Source organism: Salmo salar, chromosome ssa04 (genome assembly GCF_905237065.1).
Source record: "Salmo salar chromosome ssa04, Ssal_v3.1, whole genome shotgun sequence".
In the NCBI taxonomy this organism is placed as follows: Eukaryota; Metazoa; Chordata; class Actinopteri; order Salmoniformes; family Salmonidae; genus Salmo; species Salmo salar.
Window position 1 is genome coordinate 64,292,201 of NC_059445.1, and position 18,667 is coordinate 64,310,867.

Sequence of the window (18,667 nt, forward strand, 5' to 3'; positions counted from 1 at the left end):
TCCCCTATCAACACTTTTTACTTTTGGGGCAAGCGAGAATGACATAAGAAAGTAGTCAAGATGACTAGCTTGATTTAGCCTCTGCCATATACAGTACCAGTCAAAAGTTTGGACACACCTACTCATTCAAGGATTTTTCTTTATTTGTACTATTTTCTATATTGTAGAATAATAGTGAATGCATCAACTATGAAATAACACATATAGAATCATGTAGTAACCAAAAAAGCGTTTAACAAATCAAAATATATTTGACATTCTTCAAAGTAGCCACCCTTTGCCTTGATGCTCACCCATCCGGGGGCTTTGGCTTTGTTTGACCAACCCCGCCAGGCATCCTCATACTCTTGAGCGGGCGATGCTGCTTTAGTGGGTCTCTGACCGCGTTTATCTTTCTGTCTTGGCTGAGTATAGACTACTTGCAGTAGGCCTATAAAACAGATAAAGATAACAGATCCTTACTGTGTGGGTCGCTCAGGTTGGTGTCTAGGATATAGGGTTGGCGACCGTCCCATCGTGATAGGACAATAAATAAATAAACTATATTGTAATTTATTTTAAAATGCATATCCCATATCTGCATAAAATTGAAAACTCTCTCTGTCACAACTCCTGCTCGCAGACACACATGGACTCTGGCTTTTGCAACCAAATTCACTTTTTCACTCACTGAACTCAACACACTTTTTCAATCACACATACCCCATCTTCCACCACATGTACATACCCACATACTGTGCCTTCGATGTCCTCTGTTTGCGGTGTTTTTATTTCTACAATGTTATTCCTGTCTAATTTCAGGCTTTTGAGTACGTTTGTGTTCCAGTTCCTTATTTGAAGATGTATTATTTAATTAATTGTACTTTCTCTTAATGCTGTCCTATCTATTTATAAATGCTATAAATAGAAAGTTAACTACATTCCCTATCTTGAATGGTATAGTGTATTTGAATTGTATTTCTTCATCAATTGTTGTATTTTATTTTCCTTTTTTTTTATTACAATGCCTACCATGGATAGTGTTCGGTATTATCAAGTATTGATGGCTAGCTTCCCTTGCACTCAAGTTTTTTCTGTCACCACGGTGGGGTACTGCAGCTTGTTTGACACTATTTCAGGCACTGCTGTTATGCCATCGCAGGGCATCTTAATTCCATGTGAGGAGAAAGAAGAGCACAATAATGCAGGCAACACAATAACTAATACTCTCTCTGTGCAAGGGTCTAAAATGAGATTACATGATCAGGTTGAGAGTTCCAAATTCATTGTGTATGTGCATCAGGGCGGGATTTTATTTGAGTACTTCTACGTCTCTCAAATGTTACTGCGTGCCGTGACTGCACAAGGACAATGAACAAACAATTCTGTAAGTGGTGGTTGGTATACACAATTCACACCAAACAAAACATCACAAAACTCGTATTTATCCCCAGTTGTACGGCATGTGTTTAGGGTGGTGGGGGATAGGGGATGGAACAGTAATGAACCCGATCATAACTTTACTTCTTGAAGAAGACGTTGTCGTCCTCCCAGAACCAGGTGTAGGTGAGGTTGCCAGGGTAGGCCTCGGCCAGGCAGTCCAGCTTGGCGGCCTGGGATATGTTCACCGTCAGGTTCTGTGGAGGGGACACGATGAACGGTGGCCCTGGAGGGACACAAAGCACAAAACAATGGCAATTAGTTACATTCACTTTGGTTTTACATGTACTCAAACACATTAAACAGGAGAAGATATGAGAAAAAAAATGCAGTCCAATCATCCGCCGAACCAGACCCTCTTGCTTTAGCTCACATAGCATTTTGTTCCCTTATGATTTTAGCAAGTTCCTCAGTAAACCAATGGTTCTCTCTGCCCTTAATCCTTATTTTTTTTAAAGGGGCATGCCTATTGCATACATCCTGGAATTGTCACGGATCCCCCCGGTACTGCTGCTCATTCCATTCACCAGCTACGAAGGTCTACGTCACCAGATTTCTAGGCTTCACTGAACTGGATTCATTACCACCAACCCTGGACTGTCTTCGTCTCATTACGCACACCTGGTTCCCATTCCCCCTGATTAGTATGTTATATAAACTCAGCAAAAAAAGAAACGTCCTCTCACTGTCAACTGTGTTTATTTTCAGCAAACTTAACATGTGTAAATATTTGTATGAACATAACAAGATTCAACAACTGAGACATAAACTGAACAAGTTCCACAGACATGTGATGAACATAAATGGAATAATGTGTGCCTGAACAAAGGGGGGATCAAAATCAAAAGTAACAGTCAGTATCTGGTGTGGCCACCAGCTGCATTAAGTACTGCAGTGCATCTCCTCCTCATGGACTGCACCAGATTTGCCGTTCTTGCTGTGAGATGTTACCCCACTCTTCCACCAAGGCACCTGCAAGTTCCCGGACATTTCTGGGGGGAATGGCCCTAGCCCTCACCCTCCAATCAGCTGTCCATCCTGTCTCCCTGTAGCGCTGTCTTAGGCGTCTCACAGTATGGACATTGCAATTTATTGCCCTGGCCACATCTGCAGTCCTCATGCCCCCTTGCAGCATGCCTAAGGCACGTTCACGCAGATGAGCAGGGACCCTGGGCATCTTTCTTTTGGTGTTTTTCAGTCACAAATGAACTTTTAACAAGGCACACCTGTTAATTGAAATGCATTCCAGGTGACTACCTCATGAAGCTGGTTGAGAGAATGCCAAGAGTGTGCAAAGCTGTCATCAAGGCAAAGGGCTGTCATCAAGGCAAAGGGTGGCTATTTGAAGAATCTCAAATATAGAATATATTTTGATTTGTTTAACGCTTTTTGGGTTACTACATGATTCCATGTGTGTTATTTCATAGTTTTGATGTCTTCATAAAGAAAAAAGAAATAAAGAAAAACCCTTGAATGAGTAGGTGTGTCCAAACTTTTGACTGGTACGGTCACGTCCTGATCAGTAAGGGGTCATTTTGTTATTGTAGTATGGCCAGGACGTGGCAGGGGTGTGTTTGATTTATGTGTCTTGGGTTTTTGGGTAATATTCCATGTCTAGAGCTTCCGGCGACAGTGCCCCGTCTACAGCTTCCGGCGACAGTGCCCCGTCTAGAGCTTCCGGCGACAGTGCCCCGTCTAGAGCTTCCGGCGACAGTGCCCAGTCTAGAGCTTCCGGCGACGTCCCACAGTCCGGAACCGACAGAGACGGCCCACAGTCCGGAACCGACAGAAACGCCCGCCAGTCCGGCGCAGCCAGAGTCGCCCGCTAGTTCGGCGCAGCCAGAGTCGCCCGCCAGTTCGGCGCAGCCAGAGTCGCCCGCCAGTCCGGAGCTCCCAGAGTCGCTCCTCAGCCCAGAGCCTTCAGCGGGGGTGAACAGGTTAGGTTGGGGACTAGAGCCGGAACCAGAGCCACCTCCGTAGGGGGGAGTTTGAGGAAGGGGGGGTTGTTTTCACAGGAACCGTCGGTGACAGTGGCCACCCTCTCTTCCCTCCCTTTATTTTTTTGTTGATGTTGTGGGTTATTGTTGGGGTCTTTTGGTTAAGGTGCATTCTGCACCTGTCACGACCTGACCAGTAAGGGGTCATTTTGTTATTGTAGTATGGCCAGGACGTGGCAGGGGTGTGTTTGATTTATGTGTCTTGGGTTTTTGGGTAATGTTCCATGTATAGCTGTGTAGCCTTACAGGACAGTTTTTCGTCGTTGTTTGTTATTTTTGTTAAGTGTTCACATTTATCCAAATAAAAAAGGAAGATGAGCACGATACCCGCTGCGCCTTGGTCCACTTTTTACGACGCTCCTGACAGGTACTGCATATATTTTTTGTATTTTACCCCCTTTTTGTCCCCAATTTTGTGATATCAAATTGCAAACCAATTACGATCTTGCCTCATTGCTGCAACTCCCCAATGGGCTCGGGAGAAACATGACCCGCCAAACCGCTCTTAACCCGCCCACTTAACCTGGAAGCCAGCCGCACCAATGTTTCGGAGGAAACACCGTTCAACTGACGACCGCAGTTAGCCTGCAGGCGCTGAGGTGATGAGCCAAGTAAAGCCCCTCTGGCCAAACCCTCCCCTAACCCGGACAACGCTGGGCCCATTGTGTGCCGCCCTATGGGACTCCCGGTCACGGCCGGTTGTGACACAGCCTGGGAATGAACCCGGTTCTGTAGTGATGCCTTAGACTGCTGCGCCACTCGGAAGGCCTAGACAACCATTACTAAGTCAAAACTGTAACTAGGCCACTCAGGAACATTCAATGTCATTTTGTTAAGCAACTCCAGTGTAATTGTCCTGCTGAAAGGTGAATTTGTCTCCCAGGGTCAGTTGGAAAGCAGACTGAACCAGGTTTTCCCTCTAGGATTTTGCCTATGCTAAGCTCTATTCCTCGCTTTATTCCTCTATTCCATACCCATAACATGATGCAGCCACCATGTTTGAAAATATGAAGAGTGGTACTCAGTGATGTGTTGTGTTGGATTTGCCCCAAAAATAATGCTTTGCATTCAAGACGTGAAGTTAATTTCTTTGCCACATTTTTTGCAGTTTTACTTTAGTGCCTTATTGGGATGCATGTTTTGGAATATTCTGTACAGGATACTTCTTTTCACTCTGTCATGGAGTAACTACAATGTTGTAGATCCATCCTCAGTTTTCTCCTATCACAGCTATTAAACTCTGTAACTGTTTTAAAATCACCATTGGCCTCATAGTGAAATCCCTGAGCAGTTCTTTTCCTCTCGGGCAACTGAGTTAGGAATGATGCCTGTATTTTTGTAGTGACTGGGTGTAGCGATACACCATCCAAAGTGTAATGAACAAAAATATAAATGCAACATGTAAAGTGTTGGTTCCATGTTTCATGAGCTGAAATAAAAGATCCCCAAAATGTTCTAAATGCACAAAAAGCTTATTTCTCCAAACTGTTGTGCACAAATTTGTTTACATCTGTACACAATTCCTGGAAGCTGAAAATGTCCCAGTTCTTCCATGGCCTGCATACTCACCAGACATGCCACCCATTGAGCATGTTTGGGATGCTCTGATTGACGTGTACGACAGCGTGTTCCAGTTCCCGCCAATATCCAGCAACTTCGCACCGCCATTGTAGAGGAGTGGGACAACATTCAGCAGGCCACAATCAACAGCCTGATCAACTGCATGAGGCAAATGGTGGTCACACCATATACTGACTGGTTTTCTGATCCATGCTCCTACCTTTTTTTGAGGTATCTGTGACCAACAGATGCATATCTGTATTCCCAGTCATGTGAAATCCATAGATTAGGGTCTAATACGTTTATTTAAATTGACTGATTTCCTTATATAAACTGTAACTCAGTAAAATCTTAATTGTTGCATGTTGCGTTTTTAGTTTTGTTAAGTGTAATAACCTTACCATGCTCAAAGGGATATTCAATGTCTGATGTTTTTATTTTTTATTACCCATCTAACAATAGGTGCCCTCTTTGCGAGGCATTTAAAAACCTCCCTGGTCTTTGTGGTTGAATCTGTGTTTGTGTTACGGCTTGGTAATTGTGGAGGAGGAATGAGGCGCAGGAAGCAGCGAACACAGGGTAGTGGTGTTCTTTATATATATACACTCACACAAAAAACAAATGTTCCCACACACAGGGGAGAAAATACATCCGGCGTCCAACAACGTCGACACGAACATAAGTCGTCTAACAAGAAACAATCATTAATCCCGCACGAACAGGAGCGGGCCAGCTAAACTAAATAGCCCCTCTAATGGCTAATTGACCACAGGTGTCACAAAATAAAAAAAGGGAAAAGCAAAAGGGAATCGGTGGCAGCTAATAGGCCGGTGACGACGACCGCTGAGCGCCACCCGAGCAGGAGGGGGCGCCACCGTCGATGGGAATCGTGACAGTTTGAAGTTCACTGCCTGGCTGAGGGACCTTAGTATTTGTACGTGTGTGGTAGAGAGATGAGGTAGTCATTCAAAAATCATGTTAAACACTATTATTGCACACTGAGTGAGTCCATACAAGTTATTATATGACTTGTTTAGCACATTTTTACTCCTGAACTTATTTAGGCTTCCCATAACAAAGGCGTTGAATATTTATTGACTCAAGACATTTCAGCTTTACATTATTTATTAATTTGCAAACATTTCTATAAACATAACTCCCCTTTGACATTATGGGGTATTGTGTGTAGGCCAGTGACACAAAATCTCAATGTAATCCATTATACATTCAGGCTGAACACAACAAAAAGTCAAGGGGTGTGAATAGTTTCTGAAGGCACTCTAAGTGGAATAGTGGTGAGTGAGAAAAGAGGGAAAGATGGCCTATGATATCTTATCAGTAATTTCAGCTCATTTCATCTGCCTGCACCGATGGAAAATCCTCAAATTCATGCCATAACGTGTGCGTACACACAAACATACTCAGCACACACAAACATAGATTTGAGTAATTTAGCAGATGCAAAGCTGAGCTGATTGCAGAGTCCATAATACAAAACACACACACCCACCCACACAGTCCATCCCCCTCAAGCCAGCTTGGTGATTTTGGCTGGCAGCCTAATATGGTAGTTCTGATCCAGAGCCCAGGGCCTGAGCCTCTAACAGGGGAAGGATTCTTATCTGCAAACCCACTGTGTGTGGGTGTGTATGGGTGTGTGTGTGTATGTATAGCAGGGGCACAGCTGGAAACGCTGCTCGCTGCAGATTTGCTTAGTTGATCTGGTGGCGATCGGATTCAGTGGCTTTCCAACAGGGACACCGAATTAGCATAATCCCTACCCCCAGAGTCATTTGCCAATCAAAAGCCACCACCTTTAAAACATGCATCATCAGACATCATCAGACAGACAGACAGACATACAGAGAGCTTGTTAAAGCCTTGATCCTCAGACATGCTCCATATGGCAGCCAATTAGCTCCTGTAGTGGTAGACCTCATAGGCACAAACACTTACACGGCTTCCTGCACATGCACATACGTACACCTGTCCACTGACACATATACCCAGCAGAGAACATACACAAATACACACATACTGTACATGTCGACTGATATACACACCCGCACACTGCTGCACGTAGGTATACATGCACTCACTTACATCCACACACAGACACAAACACACAGATGTTGAGTTGTGGTGAGGCTACCTTGGACAAGCAGGCGTGTGGTGTGGACAACCTCCCCCTGGATGCTGTAGGCTCGGCAGGTGTACGCCCCTCTGTCCTCGCGGCTGACCAACAGCACCGTCAAACTCCCATCAGACACCTGGGGAGGGAGAGGACACCATAAAATAATTATTACTGATTGAATACTGTACTTTCTGATTTTACTTCCTGGCATAGGGTACCATCAATATGGCCGCCGGTCCACTAATCAGGGAACATTGACTTGAAAAGGGATTGACATTCTAGAAGAGATTCTATGACAGACATTGGACACTCATATTCCCTTACATATTTTGGATCACTATCTGTACAACAATAAAGAACTGCAATTGGCACAAAATACAAAAGCCCATGTTCTGTTGTAGGCTAGGTGTGTGTAGCGGGGTGTGTAATTGGCGACAGAGAAGTCAGGCGCAGGAGAGCAGAACTGGGTAATAACCAGAGATTTATTAAGCAAAACCAATGGCATCCAGAACAACAAGATAAATGGGCACAAAAATAACCCATCGTGCGCTCACGGGGAACGTGCACAATCACTACAATAAACAATCCCACACAAAGACATGGGGGGAACAGAGGGTTAAATACACAACAAGTAATTGAGGGAATTGAAACCAGGTGTGAGGAAACACAAGACAAAACACATGGAAAATGAAAAGTGGATCGATGATGGCTAGAAGACCGGCGACGCTGACCACCGAGCGCCCCCGAAACAGGAGAAGACCCGACTTCGGCAGAAGTCGTGACAGTCTGGTCTAGCCTGTGTAGGGCTGGTGTGGGCTTAGTGTGGGCTAGCCTGTTTTGGGCTGGTGTGGGCTCGCCTGTTTTGGACTGATGTGGGATTCGTGTGGGCTAGCCTGTGTTGGGCTGGCGTGGGCTAGCCTGTGCCCACCTTGCCCACCGAATACTCAAATTGGGCCAATGGCGTCATGTTTGCTGGGAATAACCACAGGACCAGGCATTTAAACAGTTTTATCATTACATCATATAATACATAATTTCTTATGAGTGTAACTATTAGTGTTATCGTTTTATATGTATACATGTATGTTTATGCATGTACCAATTAGCACTACTCACCTAGCCCCTTGTGGGATAAATAGAGCAGAACTGACAATTACAGCCTATAACACAAAGACTGTAAATTACACACTACTCAAGCACTACATAAACCATGGCTGCCACATAGTGCTGTCACTGTGAGAAATGAATACTCTCTCTCTCATTTCACAGAGTACAGGATGGGACACGACTTGTTGTCCGAAAAGAAACAACGTTCAGGAGATCACGTCACACTACACTACTTCCATAGTGGTGCAACACACAACCTGAGCAGAAAGCTAACTTTCAGTCAATCTCACTGTAGCCATTCATTAATTACTTTTGACAAATTCCTAAATCATTACACAGTTATTTATGTTATGTATAGACAGTGGCTTTTACAAAGTAATTTACTCAATAGAGCCAGAGTTATTGATTCTCACATTGTCCCCCTCAAATCTAACGGACCAATTAAAGGCCAAGTACAGTGGTCTTGATATCCATATGAAATCATTTCTAGATAACATTAATAGTTCACCCAGAAATAGGAAAGGTTAACCCACATGTGTTACTGTACATGTGGTACATGTGTTACTGTACATGTGGTAGATGTGTTACTGTACATGTGATACATGTGTTACTGTACATGTGGTAGATGTGTTACTGTACATGTGATACATGTGTTACTGTACATGTGGTAGATGTGTTACTGTACATGTGATACATGTGTTACTGTACATGTGGTAGATGTGTTACTGTACATGTGATACATGTGTTACTGTACATGTGGTACATGTGTTACTGTACATGTGGTAGATGTGTTACTGTACATGTGATAGATGTGTTACTGTACATGTGATACATGTGTTACTGTACATGTGGTACATGTGTTACTGTACATGTGGTACATGTGTTACTGTACATGTGGTACATGTGTTACTGTACATGTGATACATGTGTTACTGTACATGTGATACATGTGTTACTGTACATGTGGTATAGCGAGACCAGGTTGACAGGAAGACAGACATAGTAAGTGAGATGTGGTGTGTGTGTGTGTTAATGTGCTATGTGTGTATGTCTGCATGTGTATGTGTGCTTGAGTGAGAGTGTGTGCTTCCCACGCAACCGTCACCTTTAGTTTCCACCAAAGACTAACAGTACTTTCAACAACCAATCAACCACCTGTTACCCAATGAATTAGCGGGCCATATGACAACACCATCTTACATTACTAAAAGAAATACAGAAATAATGAATACATTTATATGTAGAAAACACACTCCACTACCACCCTTCTTCAATGCACAATGTGACAGAGGCGTACCATAAGGTTAGCCAGAAAATCCTCTGAGAACGCACACAGGCTGGCGGGGACTATGGACTCAGCAAACATTAGTCAGACTAAAAGCCGTACAGTATAATTACCGTAATTTAACGGAGGGTGTAAAAAAGACAACACAACAACAACAAAAAGAATGTTAAACACACCAAATGCCTCGTGGGGAAATGAGGACAGACAACAAACAGATTTTTAAGTTAACTTTTTTTTCTTCTGGTAAAAAGGGTGAAATTAACTAATAAGATTTGTTTTTGTTTTTCTGGTTTAAACGGATAAACAAATTGATAAGATAAGTATTTTTTCAGTAAAATGGGGGAGAATAGTCAAGACCCCTTAAATCAATCTTTTCTTAAACAGCCTGTCTACTGTTTATAAATACTGTTCTGTCCATAACTGGCCGCTGCAGTTCCACAGAACAGCTACATATCTCCTTAGGCACTACAGTGCCTTGCAGTTTCACATTTTATTGTATTACAAAGTGGGATTAAAATGGATTTCATTGTAATTTTTTGTCAACAATCTACATAAAATACTCTGTTTATGTCAAAGTGGAAGAACAATTCCGTTTTTTAAGATAAATATAAAAATGTATAATTAATATAGTCATTGCATAAGTATTCAGCCCCTTTATCTAGGCAAGCCTCAATGAGTTAGGAGTAAAATGTGGTTTAACAAATCACATAACTTACATGGACTCACTCTGTGAAATAATAGGCGTTGGGATGATTTTTTTATGACAAACCCTTCCTCTTTCCCCCGTAGATACATACAGTAGGGGCAATACCAAAATAATGTCAGTGATCTAATGATTCTGTCTCTTCGTAGCAAAATCTGCAGAGGTGAGATGGTTGTATGCCCCATATACGGTGCACTCTGAAAGTATTCCGACCCCTTCACTTTTTCCATATTTTTTTTACATTACAGCCTAATTCTCATCAATCTACACACAATACCCCATAATGACACAGCAAAAACATTTTTGGGGGGCATTTTTCCAAATATCTTAAAAATAAAAAACAGAAATATCACATTTACATAAATATTCAGACCCTTTACTCAGTACTTTGTTGAAGGACCTTTGGCAGAGATTACACCCTCAAGTCTTCTTCGATATGACGGTACAAGCTTGGCACACCTGTATTTGGGGAGTTCCTCCCATTCTTTTCTGCAGATCCTCTCAAGCTCTGTCAGGTTGGATCTCCAGAGATTTTCGATCGGGTTCAAGTCCGGGCTCTGGCTGGGCCACTCAAGGACATTCAGAGACTTGTCCCGAAGCCACTACTGCTTTGTCTTGGCTGTGTGCTTAGGGTCATTGTCCTGTTGGAAGGTGAACCTTTGCCCCAGTCTGAGGTCCTGAGCACTCTGGAGCAGGTTTTCATCAAGGATCTCTTTGTACTTTGCTCCATTCATATTTCCCTCGATCCTGAATAGTCTCCCAGTCCCTGTCGTTGAAAAACATCCCCACAGCATGATGCTGCCACCACCATGCTTCAGAAGTTTGAAAGTTTCTTAATGCGCAGTTGCAAAAACCATCAAGCACTATGATGAAACTGGCTCTCATGAGGACCGCCACAGGAAAGGAAGACCCAGAGTTACCTCTGCTGCAGAGGATAAGTTCATTAGAGTTAACTGCACCTCAGATTGCAGCCCAAATGCTTCACAGAGTAAATGTTTTTTGGGTTTTTTTTTACCTTCATTTAACTAGGGAAGTCAGTTAAGAACAAATTCTTATTTTCAACGACAGCCTGGGTTAACTGCCTTGTTCAGGGGCAGAACGGCAGATTTTTACCTTGTCGGCTAAGGGACTCGATCTTGCAACCTTTCGGTTACCAGTCCAACGCTCTAACCACTAGGCAGCCACCCCAAGTAACATAGACATCTCAGCATCAACTGTTCAGAGGAGACTGCGTGTATCATGCCTACATGGTCGAATTGCTGCAAAGAAACCACTACTAAAGGACATCAATAATAAGAAGAGACTTGCTTGGGCCAAGAAACACGAGCAATGGACACCGGTGTAGTCCAAATTTGAGATTTTTGGTTCCAACCGCTGTGTCTTTGTAAGACGCAGAGTAGGTGAACGGATGATCTCTACATGTGTAGTTCCCACCGTGAAGAATGAAGGAGGAGGTGTTATGGTGTGGGGGCGATTTTCTGGTGACACTGTCAGTGATTCATTTAGAATTCAAGGCACACTTAACCAGCATGGCTACCACAGCATTCTGCAGAGATACACCATCCCATCTGGTTTGCGCTTAGTGGGACTATCATTTGTTTTTCAACAGGACAATGACCCAACACACCTCCAGGCTGTGTAAAGGTTATTTGACCAAGAAGGAGACTGGTGGAGTGCTGCATCAGATGACCTGGCCTCCACAATCATCCGATCTCATCCCAATTGAGATGGTTTGGGATGAGTTGGACCGCAGAGTGAAGGAAAAGAAGCTAACAAGTGCTTAGAATATATGGGAACTCCTTTAAGACTGTTGGAATAGCATTCCAGGTGAAGCTGGTTGAGAGAATGCCAAGATTGTGCAAAGCTGTCATCAAGGCAAAAGGGTGGCTACTTTGAAGAATCTAAAATATATTTAGATTTGTTTAACACTTTTTTGGTTACTACATGATTCCATATGTGTTATTTCACATTATTTTACAATGTAGAAAATAGTAAAAATAAAGAAAAACCCTTGAATGAGTAGGTGTCCAAACTTCTGACTGGAAAGTATTCAGACCCCTTGACTTTTTCCACATTTTGTTATGTTACAGCCTTATTCTAAAATTGATTAAATTATTTTTTCCCTCATCAATCTACACACAATATCCCATAATGACAAAGCAAAAACAGGTTTTTAGAAAATTTGGCTAATTTATTCAACAACAAAAAAACTGAAATATCACATTTACATAAGTATTCAGACCCTTTACTCAGTACTTTGTTGAAGCATATTTGTTAGCGATTAAAGCATCAAGTCTTCTTGGGTATGACGCTACAAGCTTGGCACATCTGTATTTGGGGAGTTGGCATTCAGGCCAAACAGTTCCATCTTGGTTTCATCAGACCAGAGAATCTTGTTTCTCATGGTCTGAGAGTCTTTAGGTGCCTTTTAGCAAACTCCAAGTGGGCTGTCATGTGCCTTTTACTGAGGAGTGGCTTCCGTCTGGCCACTCTACCATAAAGGCCTGAGTGGTGGGGTGATGCAGAGATGGTTGTCCTTCTGGAAGGTTCTCCCATCTCCACAGAGGAACTCTAAAGCTCTGTCAAAGTGACCATCGGGTTCTTGGTCACTTCCCTGACCAAGGCCCTTCACCAATTTCTCAGTTTGGCCAGCTCTAGGAAGAGTCTTGGTGGTTCCAAACTTCTTCCATTTAAGAAAGGGAAAGGGGGTACCTAGTCAGTTGTACAACGGAATGCCTTCAACTGAAATGTGTCTTCCTCATTTAACCCAACCCCTCTGAATCAGAGCGGTACGGGGGGCTGCCTTAATCGACATCCACGTCTTTTTTGCTCTGACTCTGACTGTCAACTGTGGGACCTTATATAGACAGGTGTGTGCCTTTCCAAATCATGTCTAACCAATTGAATTTACCACAAGTGGACTCCAATCAAGTTGTAGAAACATCTCAAGGATGATCAATGGACACAGGATTGATCTCAATTTCGAGTCTCAAAGCAAAGGGTCTGAATACTTATGTAAATAAGGTATTCATGTTCTTTATTTTTAATACAAAAATACAAAAACCTGTTTTCGCTTTGTCATTATGGAGGAGTATTGTGTGTAGGTTGATGAGGAAACTCAATATTCTTTAAAATGACTAAAACCAAATCAAAACTGTGTATAAATGATAATGGACCTACATTTATACAAGTTTATTGACTGTGTCCAGCTCTCTAATATTCACTTAAATTAAAGGTGATGGTGATGGATAAAGGACTATCTTTTGCAAATTTTGACGACAAGAAAATATAACCAATTTTCAGTGCGGCCCCCCGGATCTCGCTGAAAACCAAATGTGGCCCCCAGGCAAAATGAGTTTGACACCCTTGATGTACAGCAACCTTTTCTGTGATTTTCAAGCAGATTTCCTTTCACTTTTAAAATGTGAACTAGGTTGTGGGTCGGAAGGAAAATGCTTCAGTTTAATTCCTTTTTAGATGTACTGTAGTTTTAAGGCAGCAAAATGTGACAACTTTGCAAGGGGTGTGTATGTAGACATTCGTTAGCGACTGTATGTAGGATCTATAGGATTATCCAATCAGGTGTGAGCTTTTCATGTGTAGCTGCTTCAGCTTCAACCCCCACCTGGCTCACTAGTCTTTGACTTATAATCTTTTAATAGAATGTTGCCCCATTCCAAAATGACCCCATGGCTTGCTCCTTACCACTAGGAACTTTGTGGAACTGTAAATCTGACAGGATTGGATGGGTGGTGGATGTAAGTAAAATGGCACAAAAGGGTGAATGAAATGGGAAAAGATGATGGAAGAGTGGAAAGGGAGGATGGCTATGTGGCCCTAGAGGGGAGGAGGAGGACAAACAAGGTAGTGAGCTGTCTCTTCCTGTTTGTAACAGGTCACAGGAGATGAGAGTGGAGGCTGCAGCCATGCAGTCCTCAATCAGAGGGCCCACATAGGCAAAGAGATGGATGATTAAGTCTACCTTGTGGGGGGTCTTACAACTGGAAAAAGGGAAGGAAAGCAAGAAGTGTGTGTAAATAGTCTAAAGTGGTCACCTGTCCTTAATCTGCACTGATATGAAAAAACCCAGGATGTGTGTAAGCGATAGGTGCTGGATACTTTGCTAGCACCAGTTCAGTGTGATCATCACTGGATGTTCTGGGGTTTTCAGATCAAAGTAGAGCTGCTGATACAAGGACAAAGCGGGAAATAAAGGCCAGATTATCCTCTCTCTCTCTCTCTCTCTCTCTCTCTCTCTCTCTCTCTCTCTCTCTCTCTCTCTCTCTCTCTCTCTCTCTCTCTCTCTCTCTCTCTCTCTCTCTCTCTCTCTCTCTCTCTCTCTCTCTCTCTCTCTCTCTCTCTCTCTCTCTCTCTCTCTCACACACACACACACACACACACACACACACACACTTTTCTCTCTGCATGTGTGTATGTGTCTCAGGGAGAGGAGATAGATAGCAGCTGAAAACACACTGTGTCCCATCCTTTTTCAGAACCAGGAAATACCAGCTGTACCATCCGTCCTGGATCTTCGACATAGGAACCACTCGGATTGCCTGCTTCTGGAGACGGGAGAATATATCCTCCCTCAAAATGGGCACTTAGGCCTCGGGAACAGTCAACGTGAGGATGCCACCGAAGTGTGGGTTACGCACAACAAATTGTAGCCTGTACCTTGACGTCACTGTTCACATGATCCAGGGCGACACTGCGCATGCGCGCGATTGGTCGGAGCAGACAGCGAGCCTGCAGTGAAGTGCCATCTGAAGGGGAGGGACGCCAACTCGTGGACTGGGAGAGATTGGTTATTTTTCCATTTCCACCATGTCTTGACAACCATGTGTCTGAACGTGGAGAAGGGACACTTTTCATCGAAATCACATGCAGGAGACAACACTTTTGACATCTGTGAACACTGATGAACTTTGGGGTTGAAAAAACGATGTTTATGTGCCAAGGTTTGCCTAAAGCCCGGCCCACTCTTGGTACAAGTGCTCCGGCGATCAGTGACATATCTCGAATGGCAGTACCACCTGGGGGTACTGTTGTCACAACGAGCCTCACTCGGTTTAGGCGGTAAGATGTGTTCCGGTAACTGGCTGGCACCCAGCACTAGGCCGCACACATTAAAAATAGACACTGGGAAAATAACTTTATCATGGAGGTTACCCAACTGACCAGTCATAGGTACTGGTAACAAAGTGCCTTGTAGCATGGATGGGAATGGGACAGAGAGCTCTGAAAATTGGACCCCTTCGGTGGTAACAGGCAGGGGCAATTCGTAATCCAATGTAATTCCCAGGAATCACCTACAGGGCCCATAATCTATATCAATAGACACCTCATAGGGACTAGTGAGCTACAGGGAGGAATCGGCAATGGTCACCTATGGGGGAGGGGTGCCCCCTTGTGGACAGAGAGCAAATCACCCAACTTATTACTCCCACCCTGGAGAGATTGATATACACCTTGGACCCCGTGAACACCGTGGGGCGCAGGGTACCAGAGGGGCATTAAACATGGACAAGCTTCCAACACACGTTGTGCTTCCGTGAGACTGTATTGCCTGCATGAAGCCCGGCCCTTTTATGGGCACAGAGGGCTCTGGCATTGGCTAACGTAGTAACCTGTTTGCTGTAACAAAATGTGGGGGCACTGTCGTCACGGCAATGTTTTTGTAGATCGGCACAGCTGCTCTGGGGCTACTTCCTCATCGGAGGAGCATGGAAGCCCCTCTCTCTCTCTACTCCCTCCAACTCCAGGAATGGGGTTGCCATATGCCGGGGGAACGCTAGTAAGCTTCATTCACCGGAAGTTATGATGATAGCCGACATTAGCCAGGAGGCTCATTAGTCTAAGCTAGGCTAGCTAGCCTCTTTGGCCAAAGCACGGTCCATTTAGAATAACCAAGCGACTTAAGGATACGTATAGTAAACAAGACAGCTACCCAAGCAACTCCACCATGGGGAGGCAGGAATAGCTAATAATATCTTGCTCGCCTCGGCAAGTTAGCCAACCTGGCTAGCATGCTATGCAGTGCTCATTAGCTAGCCTGGTCTCGAAGGTGTACGTAGGACCGGATCACTGACGTGGGACCCACACCATTCTGCAAAAAGAGACATGCGGTGCTTAACCAAGGCAGACACAGGCGGCTGGGAGATACCCACAAAACCTGGCCGCCCTCTCTCTTTGAGTAGCCTCCGGTAACCAGCAACAGAGCGCTCTGGAGCCTGGAAGACATTGGACATGACCAACGACCCAAACCATCATCCACGTCCCGCAACTCAGACTCAGACTCAGTACAAGCACCCGGGAGAGGAAGTCACTATCAGAAACACCAAACCCCCGAAAGAATGCTACACAATTGACAAAAGAACACGCGACACAGACTAGTAGAGGAACAATGCCAGCCGTCCCCTAGTCTCGCAAACAAACTGATTCAACCGAGGGCAGCTTGAGCATGCACCGTGCGGAGACAAACAAGACAACCAATGTGAGTATCTTTTGATTCCTTAAGGCATCGGTGAGAACCCAACCCGGCTTGTTAGCCTTCGTCGTTTTGGATGCATTAGTCATCTTACTTATTGCTATAGCCAGGCCAAGCAATTAGAAGAATAAATAATTGTTAGTGATCAGGAAACTTATGAGATCCTTATGATATCTCAATCTCTTCATTCAAAGACTCAATCATGGACACTCTTACTGACAGTTTTGGCTGCTTTGCGTGATGTATTGTTGTCTCTACCTTCTTGCCCTTCGTGCTGTTCTCTGTGCCCAATAACGTTTATTTAACCAGGTAGGGCAGTTGAGAACAAGTTCTCATTTACAACTGCGACCTTGCCAAGATAAAGCAAAGCAGTTCGACAACAACAACACAGAGTTATACATAAAGAAATGTACAGTCAATAACACAATAGAAAATAAAAATAGAAAAATCTATGTACAGTGTGTGCAAGTGTAGAAGAGTAGGGAGGTCGGCAATAAATAGGCCATAGAGGTGAAATAATTACAATTTAGCATTAATACTGGAGTGATAGATGTGCAGATGATGATGTGCAAGTAGAGGTACTGGGATGCAAAAGAGCAAGAGGGTAAGTAATAATATGGGGATGAGGTAGTTGGGTGTGCTATTTACAGATTGGCTGTGTACAGGTACAGTGATCGGTAAAGCTGCTCTGACAGCTGATGCTTAATGTTAGAGAGGGAGATGAGACATAAGACTCCAGCTTCAGCGATTTTTGCAATTCGTTCCAGTCATTGGCAGCAGAGAACTGGAAGGAAAGGAGGCCAAAGGAAGTGTTGGCTTTGGGGATGACCAGTGCAATATACAGTGGAGGAAAAAAGTATTTGATCCCCTGCTGATTTTGTACGTTTGCCCACTTACAAAGAAATGATCAGTCTATAATTTTAATAGTAGGTTTATTTGAACAGTGAGAGACAGAATAACAACAAAAAAAAAACTGAAAAACGCATGTCAAAAATGTTATAAAATTATTTGCATTTTAATGAGGGAAATAAGTATTTGACCCCTCTGCAAAACATGACTTAGTACTTGGTGGTAAAACCCTTGTTGGCAATCACAGAGGTCAGACGTTTCTTGTAGTTGGCCACCAGGTTTGCACACATCTCAGGAGGAATTTTGTCCCACTCCTCTTTGCAGATCTTCTCCAAGTCATTAAGGTTTCGAGGCTGACGTTTGGCAACTCGAACCTTCAGCTCCCTCCACAGATTTTCTATGGGATTAAGGACTGGAGACTGGCTAGGCCACTCCAGGACCTTAATGTGCTTCTTCTTGAGCCACTCCTTTGTTGCGTTGGTCGTGTGTTTTGGGTCATTGTCATGCTGGAATACCCATCCACGACCCATTTTCAATGCCCTGGCTGAGGGAAGGAGGTTCTCACCCAAGATTTGACGGTACATGGCCCCGTCCATCGTCCCTTTGATGCGGTGAAGTTGTCCTGTCCCCTTAGCAGAAAAACACCCCCAAAGCATAATGTTTCCACCTCCATGTTTGACGGTGGAGATGGTGTTCTTGGGGTCATAGGCAGCATTCCTCCTCCTCCAAACACGGCGAGTTGAGTTGATGTCAAAGAGCTCCATTTTGTTCTCATCTGACCACAACACTTTCACCAGTTGTCCTCTGAGTCATTCAGATGTTCATTGGCAGACTTCAGACGGGCCTGTATATGTATTCTTGAGCAGGGGGACCTTGCGGGCGCTGCAGGATTTCAGTCCTTCATGGCGTAGTGTGTTACCAATTGTTTTCTTGGTGACTATGGTCCCAGCTGCCTTGAGATCATTGACAAGACCCTCCCGTGTAGTTCTGGGCTGATTCCTCACCGTTCTCATGATCATTGCAACTCCACGAGGTGAGATCTTGCATGGAGCCCCAGGCCGAGGGATATTGACAGTTCTTTTGTGTTTCTTCCATTTGCGAATAATCGCACCAAATGTTGTCA

At 44.0% G+C, this 18,667-nt stretch overlaps 1 protein-coding gene across 4 annotated transcripts in view; it reads right to left on the bottom strand.

Annotated features, from left to right (window-relative positions):
• The window catches only part of LOC106603676 (protein turtle homolog B), a 189,031-nt gene that overhangs the window by 71,711 nt on the left and 98,653 nt on the right, over positions 1 to 18,667 (bottom strand). For all 4 annotated transcript variants that reach the window (XM_014197638.2, XM_014197640.2, XM_014197639.2 and 1 more), the window contains exons 5-6: positions 7,129 to 7,246; positions 1,504 to 1,645 (exon numbers count right to left, since the gene is read on the bottom strand). In XM_014197638.2, the coding sequence (XP_014053113.1) occupies positions 1,504 to 1,645; positions 7,129 to 7,246 (260 nt within the window). The remainder of the gene's footprint in view (positions 1 to 1,503; positions 1,646 to 7,128; positions 7,247 to 18,667) is intronic.